The sequence below is a fragment of the Vigna umbellata genome, chromosome 1 (assembly GCF_029865625.1).
Source record: "Vigna umbellata cultivar VRB3 chromosome 1, Vumbellata_1.0, whole genome shotgun sequence".
Taxonomy (NCBI): domain Eukaryota; kingdom Viridiplantae; phylum Streptophyta; class Magnoliopsida; order Fabales; family Fabaceae; genus Vigna; species Vigna umbellata.
Window position 1 is genome coordinate 13279039 of NC_142165.1, and position 25079 is coordinate 13304117.

Below are 25079 nucleotides of genomic sequence, written 5' to 3' on the forward strand. Positions count from 1 at the left end.
CAACATACTTTGACCATCAAAACAAGAAATAGCTAGTTGCACAAAATTGTCAGTAATTGACATATACTACTACACTCCCCTTCCAAGTTTACAATTGCAAATAGAGAATAATTAAGAAGAACTCTCTTACTATTGATTAAACAATAAATCTTTTAAATAAATAAACAAAAATTTGACTGAATAAAAAAAATCTAAAGTACTTCTTAAAAATAAGAAAAATAACCATCGTTAACACTCTTCCTTCTTACTATAAAAAAATAAAAACTTATCTAACTTCAAAAGGTCTTTTAAGCAATGGCAAAGACGTGAATATCTGCAGTATGTTCAGGTGTAATCTTGTCTTTTTGTTTTCTATACAAGCAGACATCAGACACCACAGTGCTAGAAAGACTTGAATTCCCATTACAATATTTTTACCAACTACTCACTCTCAAACATACACAGGGGAGAGAGAAATCATGGTTGGTGGTCACTTCCACACCATTCTCCATGCCACTTCAAGATCATCCTTGCTAAAGTCCACTACCAGTAAGCCATTCTTCAACAACACAATCAAGGTATCTGAGAATTTTAATTTCTCCTTTCACTCCTTCCACTTCAATTTCCCTCTTTCATGCAGTGTACTACTCTTTGTAATTGTGTTACCCACTTTCTGTGAAAAGTTTTATTCCTTTGTAAGAATAACCCCTCCAGGAAATTAAATTACACATATGAAAAGTTGAATCTTATGTTCATCATATTCAGATTCATTTTGCTTTTGGTTGGAAGCAAGTTTTAGTTAACTTTTTTGTGTGTTTGAGATGGAAAAATTCTGCAATTTGAAGGAAGGTTTTCAGTTTTCTGCATAACCCAGTTCTTGAAAGTGAAAATCTTGACGTAGGGTTGGATTAAAACCCTGAAAGGAATGCTGAAAGTGCAAGCAACTCAGAGGGGTTTGCTATAGGAGTAGTGAAAACTAATGAGTTTTACTGTGCTGCTGAAAGTGGTGTACTGGTTTTTGGTTATTGAACTAAGGAATTAATAATTTGTATCAGAATTATGGACAAGCAAGCAATGGAAACCGTAGCCGTTTGATGGAAGAGAGGGCACCCTCCACAGCTGAAGAATTCCAAAGAGTTGCTGAGGAAAAAGCCAGGGAGACGAAGGAAGGGGTAGCAACTCAGAATGTTGACAAGTTATGTGATGGTGCACAAATTGGTGACTCCAAGATTGGATCTGTCAAGAACTGAGATTATAATTTAGAAACCTTTTATCTGAGCTATCAGATTTCTATCTGTTATGTGCAACTATAATAAGATTATGTTATTTTCCATGAGCTTAATTGTAAGTGTTTTCTGCAGCAGCAGCAGCAGAAGAAGAAAAATAATTTAAGGTTTCAGTCTTTTACAGAGATATTATCAACCATTATGGGCCCATATGTGTTCATCCTTCATGTAACGTTTAGAAAATATAATAAGATTGATTTGATAGATTTAAAACCATGGAAAGAGAGATCGGTTTAACCCTCTTGTAACATATACTAGCATTGTGAATCTAAAAAAACTTGAAGTTCTGGGTTTCTAACTTTGGAATAACAAAAAATCTGGGGAAAACCTTCGACATCCTTGAAATGAGACTCTTCTTATTTTATCAGAGTATATGTCAAAGGTATTTATGTCAAAACATGAATATAGTTGAGATAATTGTAAACATAAATCTAAAAACAGTTAATGTACCTTTATTTATGTATATGAACTTATTTTTTAATTATGATAAACAGTAAATACATTTATGAGATATCTAAATAGATGTTTCAGCTATTTTGAACAAATTTTCAGACAGCAGTATCTCTTTTGGATAGATATATTATCTATAAGATTATTTTTTTTATCAAACAGTAATTTTATAATTATTAATAAAAATATTTTCTCATAAAGAATGAGTATGTTGAAAATCTTAAATCTATTGTATATATTAAACAAAAATGCATGGGAACAATAGCACTAAACAAGTTGGTTTGTACTTTAAAAATAAATTACATTATGTTTGGATCATCTCAGAGAAATAGGTAAGAGAGATTAAGCACTGATGAAAGGATTAACTAATTCATGTAAAAGACTTTGATATTATCTTTTATTTAAAACTTTATAATATCGAATTTGCATATATATATATATATATATATATATATATATATATATATATATATATATTGTTTTGTAATGAATAAAGAGACATGGTTGTAGAAGGTTTAATACATATATACCTCTCTATTGTTGTGGTATTGTCTGTTTTTTTTTTAGATCAGGTCAAAGTGTTTCTTATTAATGTTGGAAGTCTCACATCGACTAGAGATAAGGTCAATTCATACTTTATAATTGAGTGTAAACCTCATCCTACAAACTGGTTTTATGGGATTGAGTTAGGTTTAAGTTCATTTCTAACAACCAATTTGAAATCTCTTAGCAATGAAAATATGTATATACAAACTCACATATCTTGTTTTATCTTATAAAGGATTTTGTTTATATATGATACCAATACTTGGAAATTTATTGTTTTTAACAAGATTAGTTTGATACGTCTAATGTGTTGTATGACAGAGCAAAATAAACAATTGTGTGTATAATGTAGCTAGCCTTTTTCTTAGGTGTCAAAAGAAGTAAAATGTGATACTTATAAACACTTATTTTTGTCTTACAGTGATGTTCGAAAGGAAAATGTGTCTTTTCAGTGAAAGAAAAGGGTTGATGGTCCCTCCATTATGACCATGTTTATTTTTTGTGGTTGGGAGGTATCATCCACTATCATATACATTGGTATGAGAGGTAACATCACCAAACTTTACTACTTGGATGCCATTTACCATTATTTTCTTTCCTCTCAAATTAAATATAGATAAATATAAAGAAAATACTATATACAAAAGAAATCACATATTTATTATTATTAGATTTTAGGTCAAAAGTTACTTTTTTTATAAAGTTGAACTGTCTCATAGTTTAAGAATATAAATTTTTATATATAAAATATTTATATTTATTGTTCTATGTTTAAAAAAAATTCAATAAAACAATTCACAACAAACTAGTGTGTTTAAAATAGATGAAACTTGAATCTTGAATTATTAGATGGGAAACTCTTTTTAATACTTTTTATTCCCATTTAAATTATTGTTAGCTTTATTTATTGCATTGTATTAAGAAAAGAACATAATTTACGTATTTGTTAATTCTATTCTTATCCTTAACCGGTTCAAGCTTATCATTTAGTCTAATATGATCTTATCTTAACAAGCTTGTTCATTCTGATATTGTCTTGTTTGAGTTATCTTTTTGTGGATTTAAACTATATGCGTACACGTAATATATTTTTTCAAAAATGTGAAAGTATTATAAATATGTTTTTTGAAGAATTATATCTGTAATGCATGTGTGAACACAAAATTACTTGCACAACGTGTCTTAGTTTGTATGGAATACTATTTCATTGCATGAAGTGAGCATGGTAAATGGATTTGACTTAAATAGAACACAATGAAAGTAAATAAATTTAAAATATCATATTTAAGTTTAATAACCACAAAATAAAACCCATTGTTAAATCAAATCTTAAAAAAACACTACTATAAGAAAAAAAAAATAAAAATTCTAAAGTTACTACTGATTTAATCCTTCAATTTATTACTTTTTCCAAATCATAATTTATTTATTTTTAACAAAAAATTTGGACATGAGACTTGGTGGATTGGTGATTGAACATGTCGGTCCCGTTTTAACAAGCATACCTTCTATTATTTATGATTGAAAAGATAACACAAGATTGAATAGTATAGTGTAGTTGGTTGGAAAAAAAAAAGAAAATAGTGTAATGTATTTCAAATATATTTTTAAAATTTTTAATTATTTATTTTTGGAAGAAACGTGAGTAATCATCATTAGTGTAATCTCTTCTTCATAATTACATTCTTTCATCAGCCACGATATTCAAACTCAAAATCTTACTTATAAGAATCTTGGTTGTCACTTTATTCAAATTCAAGATTTTGCTCTAGTCATTTTCACTTTCATTTCCATTTTCTTAACACATTTATCCGTTTTATTGATGTTTTAAATTCATATAAACTGTAGCGTTCTTGGTAAATTATTTACTTATTCTACACTCCTAACTTTATTTGGAATTGTAAAATCAACGAGAAAAGAAATTAGGGAAAGGAAATATATATTATTTTTTAGTATTAAGAATCTTGGGTTCTCAATTGGATGAGAGTACGGGAGTGTTCTGCTTGTTTATTTGTAATATTATATCATTTTAATAGCATGTAAAATATAATATTTTTTATATTAAAGCAAAAAAAGGTAGCAAACAGAATACTTTTTAATACTGTTTGTTTTTTTATTTTTATCACCCCTTTCACAGATCTAAATAAGGAAAATGATTCACTTTCTTTTTTATTTCTATTCATCTGCATCACATATTTTTTTCACTTTATTTTTATTCTCCCCAATATTTAACTCCGACAAAAAAACTGAATATTAATAATGTAATAATGATGATAAAATCTTTCATGCATTGGATGAATAGATATCGTGCGATGAAAAATTAAAGCAGTGGGCCAAGTCACACTTTGGCACTCAAATTCAAAGAGAGGATGATGAAAATCATTACATTTATTGTATTTTTTTTTTCTTCCTTTGAGAGTGGATCGGAAAAAATTTGAAAGGATTTGAAGATAAATTTTTTTATCGTTTATTTGAGTGAATTTAAAGATAAATAAAAGTGAATTTGAAAATAAAATTTGTAAAAATTAGTATAGAATTGTATTGACGTGACAAATTAAAAAAAAATTATTTCCAAATTCACTCTCATTTATCTCTAAATTCACTCAAATAAACGACAAAAAAAATTATCTTTAAATTCTTTCAAATCCTCTCGGATTCACTCCCTGAAATTCATTAAAAAAGGCCTTAAAGTAATTCAGCACAGAAATTGTTAAAGCAAGAGAGAGAAAAAGAATAAAATAAAAGGCTTTGCTTTTACTGAAGAGTTTAGTTGCTTCACTTCATCTTGTTCCTCCAACCCTTGGTAGAATGTAAGATAGAAGATGACACGAGTTTGTTAGGTGAAAATAGAATGAAATATAGTGAACCAACTCTCAGTACATGTGGCCACAAGCCCATGAGAAAGTTCGGCAGGTTCATATATTCAAATACATCATTAAAAACCATATTTTTTTAGGCTGGGAGTCCAAGTAATAGAACTGAGTAAATTGATATAAAAATAAAAATTTATTAATCTATTATTTTAAAGTTTTAGATTAATAATAATGTCTATTTTTTACGTTATAAAAGTAAAGTATTATATAAGATTAAAAACTTATTATTTTATCATCAGGTTTTTGATTAAAAACAATATTAATTTTTTATATTATTAGATTTAAGTTTAATTAATGTTGTATCTGGTCAATATAACTTTTTTTCTATAAATGTAACATATTATTCTTTATTTAAGATACTTTTTTATGATTGGTTTTGTTTCTGACATATAAATAAGAAAGATTATGTAATAAGAGTTAATAAAATGATCATTTTACGTAATCACTTAAGAATAAATCAATTCTCTTATTCAGAAAATGACACATTTATTAAAAAGATTTACTGAAAATATATGAATCAACTATATAAATTTAATTTATATGAATAATGATCAATGATTTTAATCCAAAATTATATTTCAAAAACATTGTTGAACTTTGTTAATTTTATATAATATATGACATATACTAGGGTTTTATCTACAACTCCAAAAATCACTAAATCTTTCTTTGTAGTAAGAGTTTCTATTGTTCTCTCTTTTCTTCTCTAAAAGAAAAAGGCATTCCCTTCTCTTTCTTTCTTTTCTTTCTTTCTTTTGTTTAAAGTTTCTAAGGTTTCTAAAATACACAAATTGTCACCCTTCTATTTATATCTTAATATTTATAAAACAACATAATTCTATCTTTAATATCTCCTCCCTTATAATAATATATTTTAAAAACTAAATCTATCTAAATCTCTATTATCATTCTATCTTATGTCCATCAACTATCTTTAATTTTTTTTACACACTTTTACTTCCTATATCTTCCTTGTTTAATTTTTTTACCAGTTAAATAAAGGTAAAAGACCATTTTGCCCATAAACAAAAAATACAAATAAAACTAAGATTTTCCTTAACTCCCTTTCTCCTTATAATTGAAGTCACACCATTTAATCCTAAATCACCATTCTATCAACAAAACAATACATCACATTGGTAATATCATATACACACAAATCCTAAATCAATAACATATCAATCATGTCTTGTATTTAATTAAAATAACATTAAATAATTAACATAATTATGTTTTAACAAGATATTTCACACGTACACCTTATTAGACATATCAATCCTTAAAATATGACAAACTACAGTTTTAACAAAACTTTATTCATAAAACTCTATTTTCCCTTCATCTTACAATTACTATTTAATTTATGCTTAATACCACAAAGGCAGAGTCTTTGAGTTATGAGATAACTTCTATTAATTGGGTTATAACACTTAAATAATATAACTTCAAAATAAAACAAAAAGTGGTAGGTTTTGAAACACAAATTCAAATTATGAAAAGGATAAAGTTGTGTTTTGAAATCATGGCTTTTAATTTTTCTTTCTTTTATAAAAGTTGTTTTATTCATAAGATTTCAATTCTTTATTTTTTTTTAAATGTAACTTTTACCAATAAAGTATAATATATATATATATATATATATATATATATATATATATATATATATATATATGTGTGTGTGTGTGTGTGTGTAATTATATTTATAAAAAAATAAATGAAAATAGAATGGGAAAAGTTCGTTAGTAGAGAATACGGACTTTTATAAAAAAATTTAAAAATTGAAATTACGTGTACAAAATACTATTAATGTACTATTATGTGTATCCGTTGGAGTCGTAGGGCCTCCAAGTTGTATCTATTGGGCCTCCAAGAGGAAGATGTTTAATTGGTTAAGTTTATGGGCTTTATTTTAACTTCTCCCAAGACAAATATAGATTTTAACGGAAAAATGAAAGTTATAGATATAATTTAATTCATTTTATATTTATATATATATATATATATATATATATATATATATATATATATATATAAAATATTATCATTTTGGTATAGATATAAATAAGTTTTATTAATTAATTCTTATTCGTGTAAAGACGACCTATTTAATTTTTTTTCCTTGTAGACCTAAAAGTAATATTACTAATTCTGCTAGTATAAATAAGATTAAACTAAATATAGGATTAACAATAACAAAATTAAACTGACAAAATTTTACAAATTAGTAATTTGCTTGTTAAGTATTTTTTGCATATAAAAATTAAATCAATAATTTTGTATATCATAAAATAATTATATCTTATCAGACAGAACAAATTAAATGGCCAAATTTGCGCTCCTAAAATTTCCAATTATTATATACTAAATTGACTTATTTCCTTTTATTTTCAATTTTTTAGTTTTGTAATAGCGATATTTGATGATTTGATATTGTGAAATATTACCTATCCCTTTGGATTGATAGAAAAAAAATCTATATTAATTTCCACTTCACTAAAATACAAAATATTAATTTTCAGTGTTAACACAATATTCCAATAATTTATTTTTAATATTTGTGAAATGTTCTTCCACTATAATTACTTTCGCATTTATATTTTGATAAAATTTTCAGAACATTTATTTCATCTTATTTAATGTAGATGATGACAGGCACGAATCTTCTACAAATATTTAAAAATTTTCAAAATTTTACATAGATATATAACATTTTTTTTCAAATTTCAAGTAGATAAAATATATTAAAATTAAAAAGTGTTTCAAATAATTCATTTATTTTTATACATAAAAAGAAAAAATTGGGGCAAAGTCCCCTTCAGCTCCTACTAAGATTGAAAAGCTACTATTTTTATTGTTTATATCAATAAATTGGGTATTCGTTTAAAAAAAAGGGATAAATATATATAATACTCCTTTTAACAAGCAGATGAATTAGCCTTAAAAATTATTAATAGCAGAAATCTTGCCCATCTTTCCTTATTATAATAAATTATGTCAGTTAATGAATGACAAGAGTTATATTATCAATTAATAATAAGAGTTATGTTATATATCATAAACAGTTATTTTACGTGATATAACAATTGTTATTTTCCTTATATACCATAATTAATTGTTATAATATATAGGGTTAAATATGTTTTTAGTCCCTAAACTATCAAGCGATTTTGTTTTTAGTCCCTGCTCAGAACTTTGATGGTTTTTAGTCCTTATAGTTTTGAAACTCTGAGTATTAGTCCTTAAAAATGGACGGTGTTAAGTTTTTGTCGATCTGGCAAACGGCGATGCCCAGCTGTGCTCTACACTCTCTGCCACGTTGCTGACCAATAAGAATCTCACGCTGGCCATTCTCGTTCTTCCTCAAACGCCCTTCTTCATCGTCTTTCTGTGTTTTCTCAATGCCTGTTCTTCTGTCTTCGCCACCCATTTGAACAACAACACCGTCAGCCTCACCAGTGACCTCGCCGTCCCAAACTCCGCTGCTGGCAGAGCGCTTTATGCTGTTTTTGCCCAATTTAATCAAATACATTTTACCTTACAAGTAAAGAGAACGAACTTATTCAATCATTAAAATAAATTATATGAAAACTCAGTTCCTTTTTCATCATAATAGTGACAATCCTTAAACGCCACACCCATCTCAACTTTCCGGTGTGATACAAGCAGAAATGCAAGCGGGGAACTAGCAAATTAAATTCTAGGTTAAACACTTCTTCAGCCGTCTCTTCCGTTCGAGATGGTTTAATCGAATCAACAACAATACAAGATCCCAAAGACAAGAGGAAACCACAAAAGGCGATCTAAGTAAAGGGAAAGAGAGATGAGAAGAGAAGAGAAGCGAAGCCGTGCAACGGAAATCAACAGGATTGGCAAACGAGATGAAAGAATATAAGTAAGAATTACAGATTGGATAAAAGGAAGTTCGTGGATGCGATAAACGAAAGGGGAATTAAAAAAGAGGGGAGGATTAGGGAAAATACCTCTTTGGAATGGTGGAGGCACTCGAGGTAATCTTCACGGAGAAGACCACAATCCGTGGGTTCTCGGCAGCGAGACATGCATTCGCTGAAATCCATCCAGAAATCGTAGCACCGACCTTTGTTGCCTGTAATTCCCCAGCCTGACGCCATTGTCTCTCTTTCTCTCTTGCTCTCTGATCTCACTGCTTCTTACAACTTCAAACCCTCTGCCAGCAACGGAGTTTCGGACGGCGAGGTCACCGGTGAGGCTGACGGTGTTGTTGTTCAAATGGCCACGTGAGCGTGAGATTCTTATTGGTCAGCAACGTGGCAGAGAGTGTAGAGCACAGCTGGGCATCGCCGTTTGCCAGATTGACAAAAACTTAACACCGTCCATTTTTAAGGACTAATACTCAGAGTTTCAAAACTATAAGGACTAAAAACCATCAAAGTTCTGAGCAGGGACTAAAAACAAAATCGCTTGATAGTTCAGGGACTAAAAACATATTTAACCCTAATATATAATGTAATTAATAATTATTTATTGATATTTTATTAATTATTACTATCTAACTTTTATATTATGATTAAATAAATAAAATGAAACAATATAAACTTTAGTATTTTATATAATGATTACAATTTGTTGTTATGAGTATAATTTTGTATTAAAAGGTATATAATAATTTTAATTTAATATTTAATTGTATCTTTTGTATAAAAATATTTTAATTTATAATTTTTTATTATATCAATCAAATTAACTTTTTTACTTTTCATTCTCATCCTCTTAACTTAAGCTATTACATTTTTTTTCTTCATCCTCTCATTATCATCTCAACCAAACATTAAAAAAAAATGACATTATAGTTTCAAAATTAATTTTGCGACACTTTCTTTACAATTTCTCAAAGTAAAAGTGTGAAGAGTTGATACACACCACGCACTCGTAATGCGCGTGAACCAAATAGGAACGAAGAAAAAAACCGTTAAATGGGAACATGATCTGTGCTGGGTTTTCACATTTTGAACGTCGTGATTGTGACCAATGCATGAATTTTGAGGACTTAAAAAAACCGAAACATCATGGCACCAATTCCTGCTTGATTTTCGTTTTAGGTTGCTTTTCTATGTGACCATTCCTTCCGCAAATTCTGTTACAACAGAAAAGAGAGTTTTGGGCTTTAACTCATGCCCTTGCAACCGTAATTAAAGGGAAAAAAAAACCAGACAACCAGCAGAGTTATGCAGACAAAGGAAACCCAAGAATCTCGTGAATGTTTTAAAACACAGTCTTTTCAGATTTTTGGATCTTCTATCTCTGTCTCCATTCTTTCATACTCCAAGTATGGCATATTATTATTACACTTACTCTTTTGTGTCGGTGGCTGCAAGTGACTATACTACCATTAGACTCACCTGTTCTTTTTGACGTTATTTTGTATTCCAAATGATAAATTCAAATTCTAAACTTTGAATGAAACTATAATAAATATGACAAAAAGAAAAAAGCACGTTTGTGAATTGTCCGAAGTCAAAGGGACATAACATAACCCACTTTCATTACTTAAACAACTAATTCCAATTGCCAGTAGAAGAAGGGGTACACTTTCCTATTCCACCTATTGATTCTATAATTTGTATTGTCTTACTGTATAGTAAAATCACGATGGCAGCAAAAAAGCCATGAAAAGAATTCTCTGGTAGGGCAGCAAAATTTTCTCTGTAACGTTAATTAGCTAGAAGCTATCAACGGAGATGATAAATAAACATCACCATGTGATTGATGCAATCTAGCAAAAACCCCTACTAAAGCTGCAGTATTGTAGGTGCAAGCCTCTGTTTGGATGTAATTTGATCTCTCGTCTTTAAATTCGTCATTCATATCGGGCCCACCAACGAGGGCCCCAGTTAGTACATTTGGATTGGGTTCAACGCGTCCATACCAGCTATCATAACCCTGGATGCACCCGATAAAACCCTTGTTTTCCTTTGATGATTCAATGGATGCGCCCCTATGGTGCACCCTCTGGGGGAAATCGGGACCGTACCCTACCATGTAACTCATACCCATTGGATTAGAACCTAAGATGTAATCAACCTGTGATTTCGCAAAGGCGAACATCTCGTCTGGGCCCACCTCGCCCTTTTCGCAATGCAGCTTCTGATGTGTGGCTCGGAGGTGATCAGAATACAGTGTGAGAAGAAACGACGCCGTTGCCACGTACTGCATGTTGTTCCATTGGCGGGTGTACAGTAACCCTCCTGGGGTGCGCTCCACGTTACTCACGTTGTTGAGGTTGAGGCACGCGCAGAGATAGTGCTCGGCTTTTGAACGATACTGTTTGAGTACGACTTCGTGCTGCTTGTGTTTCTTTTCTTCCATCGATAACTGTCGTAAGGAAAATGTCGGTAAGCATTTTTCATTATTTCATAATAAAATTAACATAGATGCTTAAATCACTCTCAATCATAAACTGGTTACAAGTGATTGTTAATATTGATAATCACATTACATTATTTTAAAGAGTTAAATAATATATTTAAATTATAGTCTATGGAGAAAATTTTAATTTTTTAAAAAATTTATTTAATTATTTAAAAATAATTTTTACCATGGAATTGGGAAGTGTGTTACCATGGAAGCAATGGCTTGAACACCAGCATATTTAACATCCCAGCTGAATTCATTGATGGCCCAGGTGGTCCCACCAAAGTCATGAGCATTCTCGAGAAAATAGTTTAAATATTGGTCCTTTTGTGTGGCCCTATAAAGCCAAATAGCTGCCCATAGCAACTCGTCCATGTAGCCACTAACCGAAGCATAATACTCTTTAGCCACTCCAACACTCTCATCATACTTCCCCTTGTACTTGTCACCAAACTCAAACAACTACAACCAACAACAAATTCACCATCAAATTCAAATTAATCTAACTAGTCAATGTCAATAAAACAAATACCTGTTCTGCATGATGCAAAAGTAGTTGAGAGTAATGTGGGTTTGTTCTCCTAAACACCATGGATGCCGCCGCCAATGCCGCCGCAGTCTCACCGGCCACATCCGAACCAGGGTTGTCCGCATCCACCTTGAAAGCTCGCCGCGATGTCGTCATGTCCTCCGGCCGCTGCCAACAGTAGTGATCAGTGTGGCCGTCACCCACCTAAACATGTTCATTCATAATTAGGCTACACACATTGCTACAGAAGGATTCAAACATTCTTTTCTAAATGAGTAAAACTTTTGTATGTTATACAAAATGATTTGAGACAATGTGATCTTGACTAATCTTTATTTCACGTGCAAGTCTAATCATACTCTTAATTTAATAAAAAAAAATTAACCATATGAAAATTCACTAAGACTGTAAAATCCATGTTTAACCAACATTAAGCACTTTAACAATCTCGTTAATAATATTATAATTTCTAATAAATTTTAAACAAATGTTATAAAACTCCATGTTCATGGCAGGAAAACAAGGAGAAATCCGTTACTCTTCCGACATTAGGATCGATTCCTCCTGTTAATTTGGAAGAACCATTGAATTCTCAACGGCGGCGCGTGGGATGATTAATTTAAACAAAAATGAAAAATATCTGGAATTGCATGGAGTGAATTGAATTACATACCTCAACCCAAAGAACATTGGGGTGTGTGTGTGCCTTTATGAAATAGTCAGTTCCCCACTTGATGGCCTCGAGCGTGTGAGCGTACTCGCCGGCAGCCGCGATTTGTTGGCCGTACTCTATAGCAGCCCAGGAGAGGAGTGTGACGGTGAATGCCATGGGCAAACCAAATTTCACATTGTCCCCTGCATCATAGTACCCTCCCACCAAGTCCACCTAAAAATCCCCAAAAACAAGAACCACAATGTTGGAACGAGCGAAAAGAAAACCCGAAAAAAGAACATAAAACAAAATACGGTTTGAGGTTTGGATGTCATAGGAAGCAATGGAGCATGTACCCCTTGTTCTAGGCCATCGGTGAGGGCAGAATGGTGACGCCAAGTGACCCTTTGGTTGTAGGGTAAGCGTCCTGAACGCTGTGACTCGAAATAGAGTAGGCTCTGGGACAGGGCGTGGCCATAATTGAAGGACTCACATAAAGGGAGGAAGATTGTAGTGAGAGAGAGTAGTAACCAAATACAAGGTGCCAAATACCGTATGTGAACCTTCTCTTTCTTCATTTCTCCCTCTTTTCAATCTTTCTCTCCTTCCATTGTACCTTTCTTTCTCTTTATATATGGTTTGCTCAGTGTTGGGTTTACAATTTTACCATGTCGTTTTCATAGTTTTTCTGCATTCTCTTTTGTCTCTCCTTTGGTTTGTCAACCATTGTACTCTGAAACGTGGCGCGTGAAAAACATGTTAGAGTTAATTTTTCCGCAATTTAACATTTTGAACTGTAAGGAAATTAATTTTGTCATTCAAATTATTTTCTTTCAACAGCCATAAAACGTTTTCTTTTTTTATTTAATCCAACCTATAATTAAAAATCTTAAACATGAAATTATATGTACACTAAAAATTCCTGTTCAATGATTATTCTTCCCATTCTTCAAACTTTCCCTCTTTTCTTTCACGTGTTTTTATCCGTTTATTATAGTATATATTAATATCACTTGTTGTAACTGTTACTGGTATAAAAAGTTTTAAGAAATAATTAAGATTATTTTATTGTATTTAATTTAACTGCATTTTGTAATGATATAAATTTGGTTCTTTGACTAAAATTAATGAAACGGTATGATTTTAGTTATTTTTAATCAATTTTATAACCTGGTAAAGAGATTCAAGCATGAGTATAAACGTATAAACGTATAGAGTATTATAAAGTTTTTTTTTACTAAAATTATATATTATTGTTGTTTGGGTTCTGTAATTAGAATTAGTATTTCACATTGCTGAAATGCAAGTTTTAAAACAAAAAATTATATTAAACTCTAATTATTAATAAAAATTAATATTTATAGTGCTGTAGATAACTTTTATTCTTGTTTTATATATATAAAAACCATAGTAATGAGTACAGTACCTTTGAGAGCATTTAGGAAACCATGTAATAAAAGAAATCCAAAAGACCAATGATAAATAAAACATTAAAGTGGAAGTGTGTGAAAAGGTAATTAAAAAAATAACATGAAAAATTTCATTCAAAATTTTCTTTTAGCAATAATTACAGATTCATTTTAATTTTTAGAGCACAATATGCAAGCTTTCAGCCTAGTGTTATTCCAGGATACATTGTTAAGCATGAGAGGTTAGCGGTTTATTGATGAAAATGGGCCAAATTTATGGGCCGATGAGCATATGTGTTTCTGGCTCAATGGGCTCATCCACCACTTCAGCCTGCGAACATTTCTCATATTGGGCCCAAACTATTAGTTTTTTAGGTGTTGCTCCCTCTACCACCCCAAGTGCTCCTGCACCTCCCCACTATTTTCTTTTATTCCAAAAACACTCTACACATCTCCACTATTTTTTTTTTATTTTAAAAATACCCTACACCTTCTCACTATATTCAATAATCTTTCTTTTTCTCTCTCCATATTAATGAAGCATTCACATGGTTCAGATTTAAACTTGTGATATATTGTAAAATTTTATTTACATTTTCCCTTAAATAAGTTTGATTCAATCTTATTTTCACTGTTCAATATATTTTTTTTTCTACAAATTACTTAATAAATGGTAAAATTTTGTTCTAAATTTCTAGAAAAATGTTTATATATATGTGTGTTTTTTTTACATTTAATATCTATAATTTTAATTTTTAACATTGTATTATGTTTTAACTTACTGACATGTTTGACTCAGATAACTTGAATAAAGTATTTAATTTATTAGATAAATAATATAAAAATATTATTAAATACTTAAAATATAAAAGAAAAGTTATTTGTTAAAGATTTGAAATTTATTTAATTCTTTCGTCATTATAAAGTTAGTATATAATAATAATAATAATATATTATTTACTATTAATATTATTATGTTTATTATTTTGTATTTGCATCTAACTTTTAAGTTTATAAAATGGAAGTGGTAGAAGCACTAATATTGAAGTTTCCTCTCAAATTTATATTTTGCAATATATCACAAGTTTAAATCTAAGTCATATCAATGCTCGATTAATAGAAAGAGAAAGATTCTTGAGGTTAGTGGGTAGGTGTAGGGTATTTTTAGAATAAAAGAAAATAATGGGAAGGTATAGAGTATTTTTGGAATAAAATAAAATAGTGAGGAGGTACAGAAGCACTTGGGGTGGTGGAGGGAGCAACACCCTTTTGAAAATTAGTAACTCGAGGAACGTGTTCGGTTAAACGGTCACCAACGTAAAGGTTACCTTTTGTACTGACGCTCTTATACATTTTTCATTATTATGGAATACTTTCTAACATATTATTGTAAGTGTATGATCATTATTCTAAAATCTCAGGATTTTAATTAATAACACTTTACCGATGAAAGCATGAATAATGCCTTAACCTACTCTTCTATTTTAATTTTGCTGAAAACGACAAAAGAAAACTGTACTATATGGTGTAGAAGACCGATGGGAAGTGGTCAGCACCTTCAATAGGAAGGAACCAATCGGCAGGTATTCAGTGACATTAATGGGTATAAGTGTATTGCATTTGTGGATAATCAGCCAGTAAATACATAACTAGTGACCAGGTAAAGTTTGATTTTCTGAGATATATAAAAACCTTTGAGAACACCATACTGACTTGAGCGTCAGAGTGTTTTCTTGCAGGTCACCCCTTGCTGAGCCGATCAGAGAAGGAGAATTGAGCCATTAGCGCACTTTGATAGAAAGGAAACGCGTGAAGCACTTTAAACGTAAACAAAAACTATTCACAAACCTTGACAATATTAGATGTTATAAAAAAAATATCGAGACTTTTAAGAAAATAAATTTATGAAACTTTTGTGATTTTATTTTCACTAGTTTTCGTGTAGCATATATTCAATGATATGAAATGAAATGTATAGTGGCAGTTATTATTAAGAAATTGAACAGTATATATAAGTGGAACTTATACCGACCTAAGATAGGACCAATCCAGATTTTAAGTGTAGAAGCGTCTAACCTTATTATTGTGTAAGACTTTTAAAGTTTAGTGTCAAAATTGGGGGATGCAAGTTGACAAACAGTTTTGACTTATTAAGAAAAAAAAGTTCCATTCGATGTACAAAATATTAATTAAATTAATTGAATACACGTATGTGTGCCAAATATAAATGTATGTTTCATATAATAAATATTTGTGTGGCTCTTGCTTGAGAAAACACTCAAGTACAGTTTTCTTAACAATATGTCCCTTTTACTTAATTTGGCTAACATGAACACGACTCTGCCGACTACTTTGAGTTCTTCAATTCTCCATTTTGTGCACCAAAAACCCATGTTGAGTGTTGAACCGAAAGAAAGCAAAAAAAAAAACACCCTCCAACTCCAACCACCTCTCTTTTATTAAAGAATTATTGAGTTATTAACACAATATTTCTTCTTAAATATTTTTTCAAATTCATATATAAAAATTATCATAGTTCAGTATAATTTTATCTCTAATGTGTTTTGGATTGCATACGTCTCGTGACCTAAATTAGATAAATTGAGTCACAATTGAAAAGTTTAATTCTAGATAGGATAATTATTAAAATAAATATTATTGTGGGTAATATCAATTATAGTGTGACATATAATAGATTAATTGAGTCACAATTAAACGGTGACCCTTTAAATTTTACGTTTTCAAGTAAAAAAGAATAAGATTTTGGTTATTAAATATAATTTATAACTTAATGATTTATACCATTTTGGTTATCAAATATAATTTCTAATTTAAGTGATTTATGTTTGATCCAACAAATAATATTACAACTATTCTTACTACAGTGGAACAAGTGACAAAACTTGAGTGAATTGAAAATTTTTTATGAGTGTTTTTAAGAACTAAAACTTAAGGAGATATCCACCTAGAAAATAGCTATAACACTTAAGTAAGTAAAAAAAGTTTTAATCTTTTAAGTAAGAGAGAATGAGTGTGTATTTCTTGGTTATATCATTTGTGTATTTATGGGCATGGTAACTTGTACAATAAAACTAATAATACTAAGAGAATATCAAGTAATATTGACAAATATAACTACATGATAATTAGAAAATTAATAGCGATAATGTGACGTCTTTCTTAATTTACCAAATATTATATAAATATATGATATTAAAGAATATGTAATCAAACTATTGATATTTGATCATATATATTGTTAATATATGAATATTTACAACAATAAATATATCTCCTAATATCTTATAATCATGTTAGGTTAATGAACTATAAGACTTTGTTATATCCTATTATTCAACATATCTATTAGATCGAGTGTGTACATAAGATCTTTATTTAGGAGTTTGATTATTGTTGAAAAATACTTGTTGTAATTATTACGGACTCTTGTAGGTTTTGTAAGAATGATAATTTATGTTTAAGACTTAAAATTAACACTTGTGTTAGGTCAAATATATATTTTATTGTGATGAAAGTGTTAATTTATTCCTTCATCCGTAAGTATTTGTAACTATTAAATGGTCCCATACACATTTGGTTGCATTTATAACGCCAAAGTCACTTGGCTTTTTGTGTAGAACAGAAGAAGAATGCTGCATTTCACCGACTTAATCAGAGGCCAATGATTATTGTGTATAAAAATATCAAGCATCATTCATTTATTTTATTTTGTTGATAATGGTACGTCATTTTTTTTCCCTTTTTGTCATTTGTACATACCGTAATATAAGAAAAGAAATTAAGATAATAAAAAATTGCACAGATATAAAATATGTTTGCGTATAATTATATCCTAGCATTGTTCTTTTTGGCAGTTTCCGTTATTTTGGACTAAAATAATGTTAGATGAAGATCCTTATGTAAACACTCTATTTAAAACAGACCAATTATTTATTAAATTATAAAGAAAGGAGCAACTTGAATTTCGAGCTGTATATGTATCACTATCTTAGGATATGGATAACGATTACATCCATCTCTATTATTTTAATAATTTTGAATAAAGGAAAATATGTTTGTAGTAATTACATTTAACATAATAATATTGAAATTTATTTTTATCTATAATTTTATATATTTTAGCTTTAATTTTAAAAATAAATAAATAAAATTATTTAAAGTTGGTGGTGTTACATTTTTTACATATTAAATAACATTTCAAATATCAAATAATATAAACAATTTAAAATTCATCCGTTAATTTAAAGTATCTTTTAACATATTAAAAAAGTTTAACTAAATTAGTTTAAAAAATTATATCTGTTTATCTTTAAATATGAAATAAACTATGCCAAAATTCAAAATAAAAGTTAATTTTATTTAAATGTTTTAAGAAATAAAAACATATTTATTTAACCTTTTGAAAATAATAATCTATTTTCATACGATCATTCCCATAATTTAGTGATCTAAGATATTTTTTAACACTAAAATATGTAAAATAATTACATGGCCCAAATTGAACTGATTGCAATTACACGCTTACCCAAAAGTCGTTATTTTTGGCAGCAGAAAAGTCATACTTAGAGTTAATTTATGGGTCACTATCTATTTAAAAGAGGATTAGCTTGAAATTTAATCTCAATTTTATTTTTTATAGCCCCAAATTAAACTTAATTAATTCTGAAATAGATGTCCTAATCGATAGGAGAAAATAACTTTGGCGAGTCTTTTGTATAAAAATTATTTAAATAATTTTAAGGCATTAAAATATTTGTTAATATTAAATTTAATAATTTTTTAATATGTTGTAATTATCTATTCTAAGCATATAAATATATTTTAAGTTTTTTGTCTTAAGTGATATACTAACTGTTTATGATATATTAAAAATAAAAAATTGACAACATTCAAAATTATAATTTCAAATTAATACTAGAAAATAAACTATAAGCGTCTAACTAAATTTGAGTCATTTTTAATATAAAAAATTATAACATTAAACTTAAACTATTAACTGAAATCATAAAAATGTAATTATTTTATTTATATTAAATAATAAATGTATATTAACTTTAAATAATTCAAATAGTAATTATGGGAACATTATTTTCATTGCTTTGCACATGGAAATAACTATGCTTAAAGTAAGGTGAAGTGAAGTTTCTAAAAGACCTAAAGGTCAAAATAATGGAATTAATAATTTAGATTTGAGTGAAAGAAACATAATTTGATTTTGGAAGTAATTGTTGTAAGATTTCATAGTTTGATGCATGAAATGAGAAAGAAAACACAGGTCTAGCCACCACACATTGACACACAAGTCCACCTTTGACAATTCCCACCGAATTTTCCATTCTCCTTTTCAAGTCTTTTACTACAACTATGGTACCCTTTCTTTCATAATTCACTTTATTTTTCTTCACACACACAACAACGTCAGTGAACAAACAATAAATTTAATTATAATATTTTTGGGTGTGGGTGAGGGCATAGAATCAAGGTTACCTGTTCCATTTTTTTACAAGTTTAAGTTTTGTTGGGTAAGAATTTTTAACACGCGTGGAACATGTTAAAATCAATAAATGATCAATTGGTACAATATTTATGTAGTGATGCATGTGTTGTATGTTTAATACGTATATCTAGAAAACATATTTTGAAATTTTATTTATATTAGTTATGGGTTTTTATTTTTTTGTTAGTATAATATCAGTTTAATCATTGGTTAATATTAACATGTTGATTTGTGATTATCATTTTACTATTCTGACATTCTGTATCCAGTTTGTCATGCCGCTCAATTAGGATAGTCGATCAAATATAGTTGGTTAAGAATAGTCAATTAAATGTGAGTTGGTCAAAAGATATAAGACCAAATATAATCGACAAATGATCAACTTATATGATATAATCTAAAATAGTTTGTAATTGACCTAATTTGGTTAGATATAATTAGTGTTTGAATTAGACTATTTGATTTTGATTAATGATTGGTCATTGCAAAAGTACGGTAAAAAAATATATATTTTTTTAATTTTTTACTATATTAAAAAATAAACCTTAAATTTAATTTAATCTTATTTAAGAAAAGATTTGTATTTTATTATAAATTAATTTTATTCTAAAGTTGACGTGAAACTTCGTATCTAAGACTCTCGCCCAAGAGAAAAGAAACTTGAATACAAATTGTATCTATCCATTCTCATTTACCTCAGTTTCTTTCAGGCGCTATCTTAAAACATTTAGATATGTGGGGATAGTTGTGAACAGAGAAACGGTATTTGAAAGAAAACCTAAATTTAGTAGTCGACGTTTGGCTACCTAATTACAAAAGAAATTATCATGGAGCTTCAGATTTTTTGGTGTGGTAAACTAGCGACCGTAATTAAAAAAAAAGAACAAAACAAAAAACATGCACTGTTCCTGATAACCCTGACATTGGTTGCAACACCAGAAAAAAGAAAATAGAAAATGGAAAACCCAAGTGGTTAAAAGAATAGTACGACGCTGCGATGATGATGCCTACTATTCATGACCACGAACGGATGAATTCTTATTTACACAGTAATGAATTAATGGATTCCAACTCCTGTTTTTGCAGTTTTCCCAGAAGAAACAAACCAAGCACAAGTCACCAAATCAAGCATCGCTGGATGGCAGATTCAAACGTTCAAATTTGAGCAGAATGATTGAAACTAGGCCCTGCTTCCGTAAATTCATTATTGTCTCTAAATAACCCAATCAAAACATGTACCTCCACTCTCCCGTTTCGTTTTTCATTCGTGACGTGTTCCTGTCGACAACGTTGTCCCATACACGTGGCGACAACATTGTCCCGTACACGTGGCGACAACATAGGCCACTACAAGATCCAACGGACACCTGAACTAACATTTTCTAATCTTCGGTCTTAGTGCTGGTAAAATTTTCTAACCTAACATGAGCGGTTGCGAGATTGTGAATTGGTGGGTGGGTCTCCAACACGGGTCCCACACGGTTTAAAAGTGAGAGCTCTTTTCCCTCAACCCATCAACAACTCCACCACTCCACTATAAAATCCATACACTCCCTTCTCAACCAAAATAACTGCAACTTTTTTCTTTCTATATCATCATCTACGAGCTCTGCTTCTCTCAGAATCAGAGCATGGCTACTCTTGCATTTTCCTTCTTCTTCCTTCTCGTCTCATTCTTTTCTTCATCATCAGGTAACAACATCTCTCACAGCTTTTCTTCATGATCTCTCTGCAGTCTCAGTCTGTTCGTTTACAAAATTTACATTTAATTGCACACTTATTTTTACAGCTACTTTTTTTTTTTTCGAATTTTAGTATATCAGAAACTTTTGTATATATCAGAGACGATGATTCAATAATGATACTAAAAAATGAAACAAGTAAACAAAAAAGTGCTTCTTAAGTTTTTGTTCGTTGACTGATTTATGGGCATGGCTATATTTTTTTACCGTTACTCCCATTCTCAGAAGCGGCGGGGTCCGTAGGAGTAAACTATGGAAGGTTGGCGAACGACCTTCCTACACCGGCGAAGGTGGTGGAGCTTCTAAAGAGTCAGGGGTTGAGCCGTGTGAAGCTGTACGACACCGACGCCACCGTGTTAACGGCGTTTGCTAACTCGGGAATCAAGGTGACGGTTGCCATGCCAAACGAGCTTCTCTCGAACGCCGCGGCGGATCAGTCCTTCACCGATGCATGGGTGAATGATAACATCTCCAAATACTACCCCGCCACGCAAATCGAAGCCGTCGCTGTGGGCAACGAAGTGTTTGTTGACCCCAATAACACGACCAAGTTTCTCGTAGAGGCAATGAAGAACGTGTTAGCTTCCTTAACCAAGTACAACCTCAACACCAACATCAAAATCTCCTCTCCCATCGCACTCTCCGCGCTCCAAAGCTCCTTCCCCGCATCATCCGGTTCCTTCAAAGCCGAACTGGTCGAACCGGTTATTAAACCCATGCTCGACCTCCTCCGCCAAACCGGTTCCCCTCTCATGGTGAACGCCTACCCCTTTTTCGCGTACTCAGCAAACGCGGATAAAATTTCCTTGGACTACGCGCTTTTCAAGGAGAACGCCGGCGTGGTTGATTCTGGTAACGGTTTAAAATACACCAACCTTTTCGACGCCCAAATCGACGCTGTTTTCGCTGCCATGTCAGCGCTTCAATACAACGACGTTAAGATCACAGTTTCCGAGACGGGTTGGCCTTCGGCGGGAGACTCGAATGAAATTGGAGCGGGTCCAGAGAATGCGGCTGCGTATAACGGGAACTTGGTTCGGCGCGTGTTGGGCCAGAACGGGACCCCCTTGAAGCCCAGTGAGTCCGTCGACGTTTTCCTCTTCGCGCTTTTCAACGAGAATCAGAAAACAGGGCCTACGTCCGAAAAAAATTACGGATTGTTTTACCCGAACGAGAAGAAGGTTTACGATATTCCACTGACGGCGGAGGGTGTAAAGAACGTGCCGTCGTCAGGCGTGGGGAAGAACCAGGTTCCGGCGAGTGGGGACGTATCGACGACGTCGCATCAGGGTCAGACCTGGTGCGTGGCGAATGGCGGTTCTTCCGAGAAGAAGCTTCAGAACGGTCTTAACTACGCTTGTGGAGAGGGTGGAGCTGATTGCACTCCCATTCAACCAAATGCCACGTGTTATAATCCTAACACGTTGGAGGCCCATGCTTCTTACGCTTTCAACAGTTACTATCAGAAGAAAGCACGTGCCGCTGGCACCTGCGATTTTGGTGGAACCGCCTATGTTGTCACACAGCCTCCTAGTAAGTATTTCTGTCATCAACTGTCATTTTTTCAGTTTAAAGAATCTTAAGAAAAAAAGGTTTTTAGGAAAATGTTTTTTGATGCATGAATTTTTGTTGAAACCGTGTTTGGTGAATTTGTGTTGCAGAGTATGGGAGCTGCGAATTTCCCACTGGATACTGAATGAAGAGAGATGGAGTGGGTGAAGCCTTTTTCATTTGGCAGTTTTTTCTTGTATTCTTCCATTCATTACATGTAAACAGGTTTTGATTAACCTGTCTTACCTACTAATAAAGTTTTGTATTTATTATTACTTTGTGGTCACTGATTTCTTTCACCTATTTATTTGTAATTATATCTTTTTATTTTTAATGTAGAAAAATATATTAATATTTTCACGACTTATATCTTATGCTCTCTTTCAAACACTTGTTTATTATATAAAAATTTAGTGAATATTCATGTTAACATATTTTAGCTCAATTATTTTATTTTTTTCATGCCAACACCAATCCATATATATTTTAAGTTAATATATAAAAACACATTGATTAAAATAATGAACGAAATTTCGGCCTCGTCTCAGCATTTTAAGGATACGTGAAATTTGAGTTCAATCTTTTGATCCAAGGTAATCGATAAATGGACTAAGTTTACAGGGTTATTCGAATAAATCTTAAATTAAAACTCTAAAATAAAAAACGTAAACGACCTCTGTTTATGTTTTTTTATTTTAGGGTTTGTTGTGATGAGAATGGTAAAGAAAACCAACTTGAAAGAAATGAAAACTCCAAAGAATTTCTCCTTCTCACGGCAGCGGGAAAAGGGGAACAGAGTTCCGTGAATGGGTGTTGGGAAAGTAAAATTAAGGTTTCAAATTATTTAAAATAGGGTATAAGTAAAAATCTTTTTAACTTAAGGATATAATTGTATTTGAAATAATGTGGGACGGTGAAGGGAGCAACACCCAAATCTAAAATTACCCTAAACCTGCGAATCTTTTTCTATGAAAAAATAAAACATCTTGTAGAAGTATCTACTAAGAATTGTTCATATACTTTATTCTTCTTTAAGGATACTTTCATCCATTATGTTAGATATCAAGGAAAATCAATTCTGGTTTTAAAGAATACTCCTTTTTTGATAAATAAATGGAAATACTATTTTATATATTTATGGCAATGTCATTTTGATATTTGGGCTGGACTAGAAACGATCTATATAAACGAATTATCTCAGTATTCATTTCACTTTTTAGGCTATTTTTTAAGTATTCCACTAAATCTTTCAGTAGTACGAAGTCAAATGTTGCAAAATTCATTTCTAATTCAAATTGTTATCAAAAAACTTGATACAATAGTTCCCATTATTCCTCTAATGAGATCATTGGCTAAAACAAAATTTTGTAATGTAATGGGTCATCCTATTAGTAAGCCGGTTTGGGCCTACGTGAGGCCCAAGTCATACTATATAATCTTATTTTCTTGGCGCAACAATTTATTTTAAGTAATATTTTTACTAAATATTCTATACATGTTAAATTTAATATTAAAATATTGAGTCGTTGTGAAATGCATATATCATAAAAATGAAATTTAACTCGAAATAAAATAATAAAGTGTCTTACATTTTTAATTATAATATAATGAATTAAATATTTTTTATGCTGTCCCTGTAAATTTTTTTGTTTATTATTACAACCTCTCTTCAAAAAATTCTTATTATTCAATCGTTGGTCATTGTTTTCGTTTACAGCTCATCACTAACTATAACTAATTTAGTAAAATAATGTAAAATATCAATTAAACTTGTTAGATTACTTTTAAATAATTTTTATATTTTACAAATAAAATAATCACACATAACCTTTTATTTTTAAATAAATTGTGAATTAAAAAATTATACTATTTAAAAATATTAATCACGTTTTTTTGTTTCTGAAATATTATTCGAAAAACATTTCACGTAATTTTAATTTTAGAAATATATACTTTTCAAAACAAAAAGTTAAAAAATAAAAAATCTAAATATTATAGTGTCGTAAATTTCATAAAAGAAATATATATTTCAAGTGGATCGAAAATATGTGTAGAAAAGATAGCATGTCTCCAAGCTCAAATTTATTTAGGTCTTTCAACGGCCTGCGATTTGGACAAAAAGTATAGGGACGGGCTTTTAGCCCAAATGATCCA

At 30.5% G+C, this 25079-nt stretch overlaps 3 protein-coding genes across 3 annotated transcripts; 2 read left to right on the forward strand and 1 right to left on the reverse strand.

The window, feature by feature from the left end:
- The first annotated feature begins 373 nt into the window (after nucleotides 1-373).
- Nucleotides 374-1392, forward strand: LOC148204696 (uncharacterized). Its single transcript, XM_088103270.1, has 2 exons — nucleotides 374-557; nucleotides 1035-1392. Exons 1-2 carry the CDS (start codon nucleotides 459-461, stop codon nucleotides 1227-1229), a joined length of 294 nt encoding a protein of 97 aa, XP_087959396.1. The 5' UTR covers nucleotides 374-458; the 3' UTR covers nucleotides 1230-1392.
- Nucleotides 1393-10613: 9221 nt separating this feature from the next.
- On the reverse strand, nucleotides 10614-13283 carry LOC124848281 (endoglucanase 11). The gene is made up of 5 exons (XM_047325924.2): nucleotides 13062-13283; nucleotides 12727-12939; nucleotides 12057-12257; nucleotides 11732-11986; nucleotides 10614-11485 (listed from the first exon to the last, which is right to left on the reverse strand). Exons 1-5 carry the CDS (start codon nucleotides 13281-13283, stop codon nucleotides 10829-10831), a joined length of 1548 nt encoding a protein of 515 aa, XP_047181880.2. The 3' UTR covers nucleotides 10614-10828.
- A 7881-nt stretch (nucleotides 13284-21164) lies between these two features.
- On the forward strand, nucleotides 21165-23288 carry LOC124848282 (glucan endo-1,3-beta-glucosidase 12). Its single transcript, XM_047325925.2, has 3 exons — nucleotides 21165-21324; nucleotides 21600-22907; nucleotides 23036-23288. Exons 1-3 carry the CDS (start codon nucleotides 21264-21266, stop codon nucleotides 23068-23070), a joined length of 1404 nt encoding a protein of 467 aa, XP_047181881.1. The 5' UTR covers nucleotides 21165-21263; the 3' UTR covers nucleotides 23071-23288.
- Nucleotides 23289-25079: the final 1791 nt, after the last annotated feature.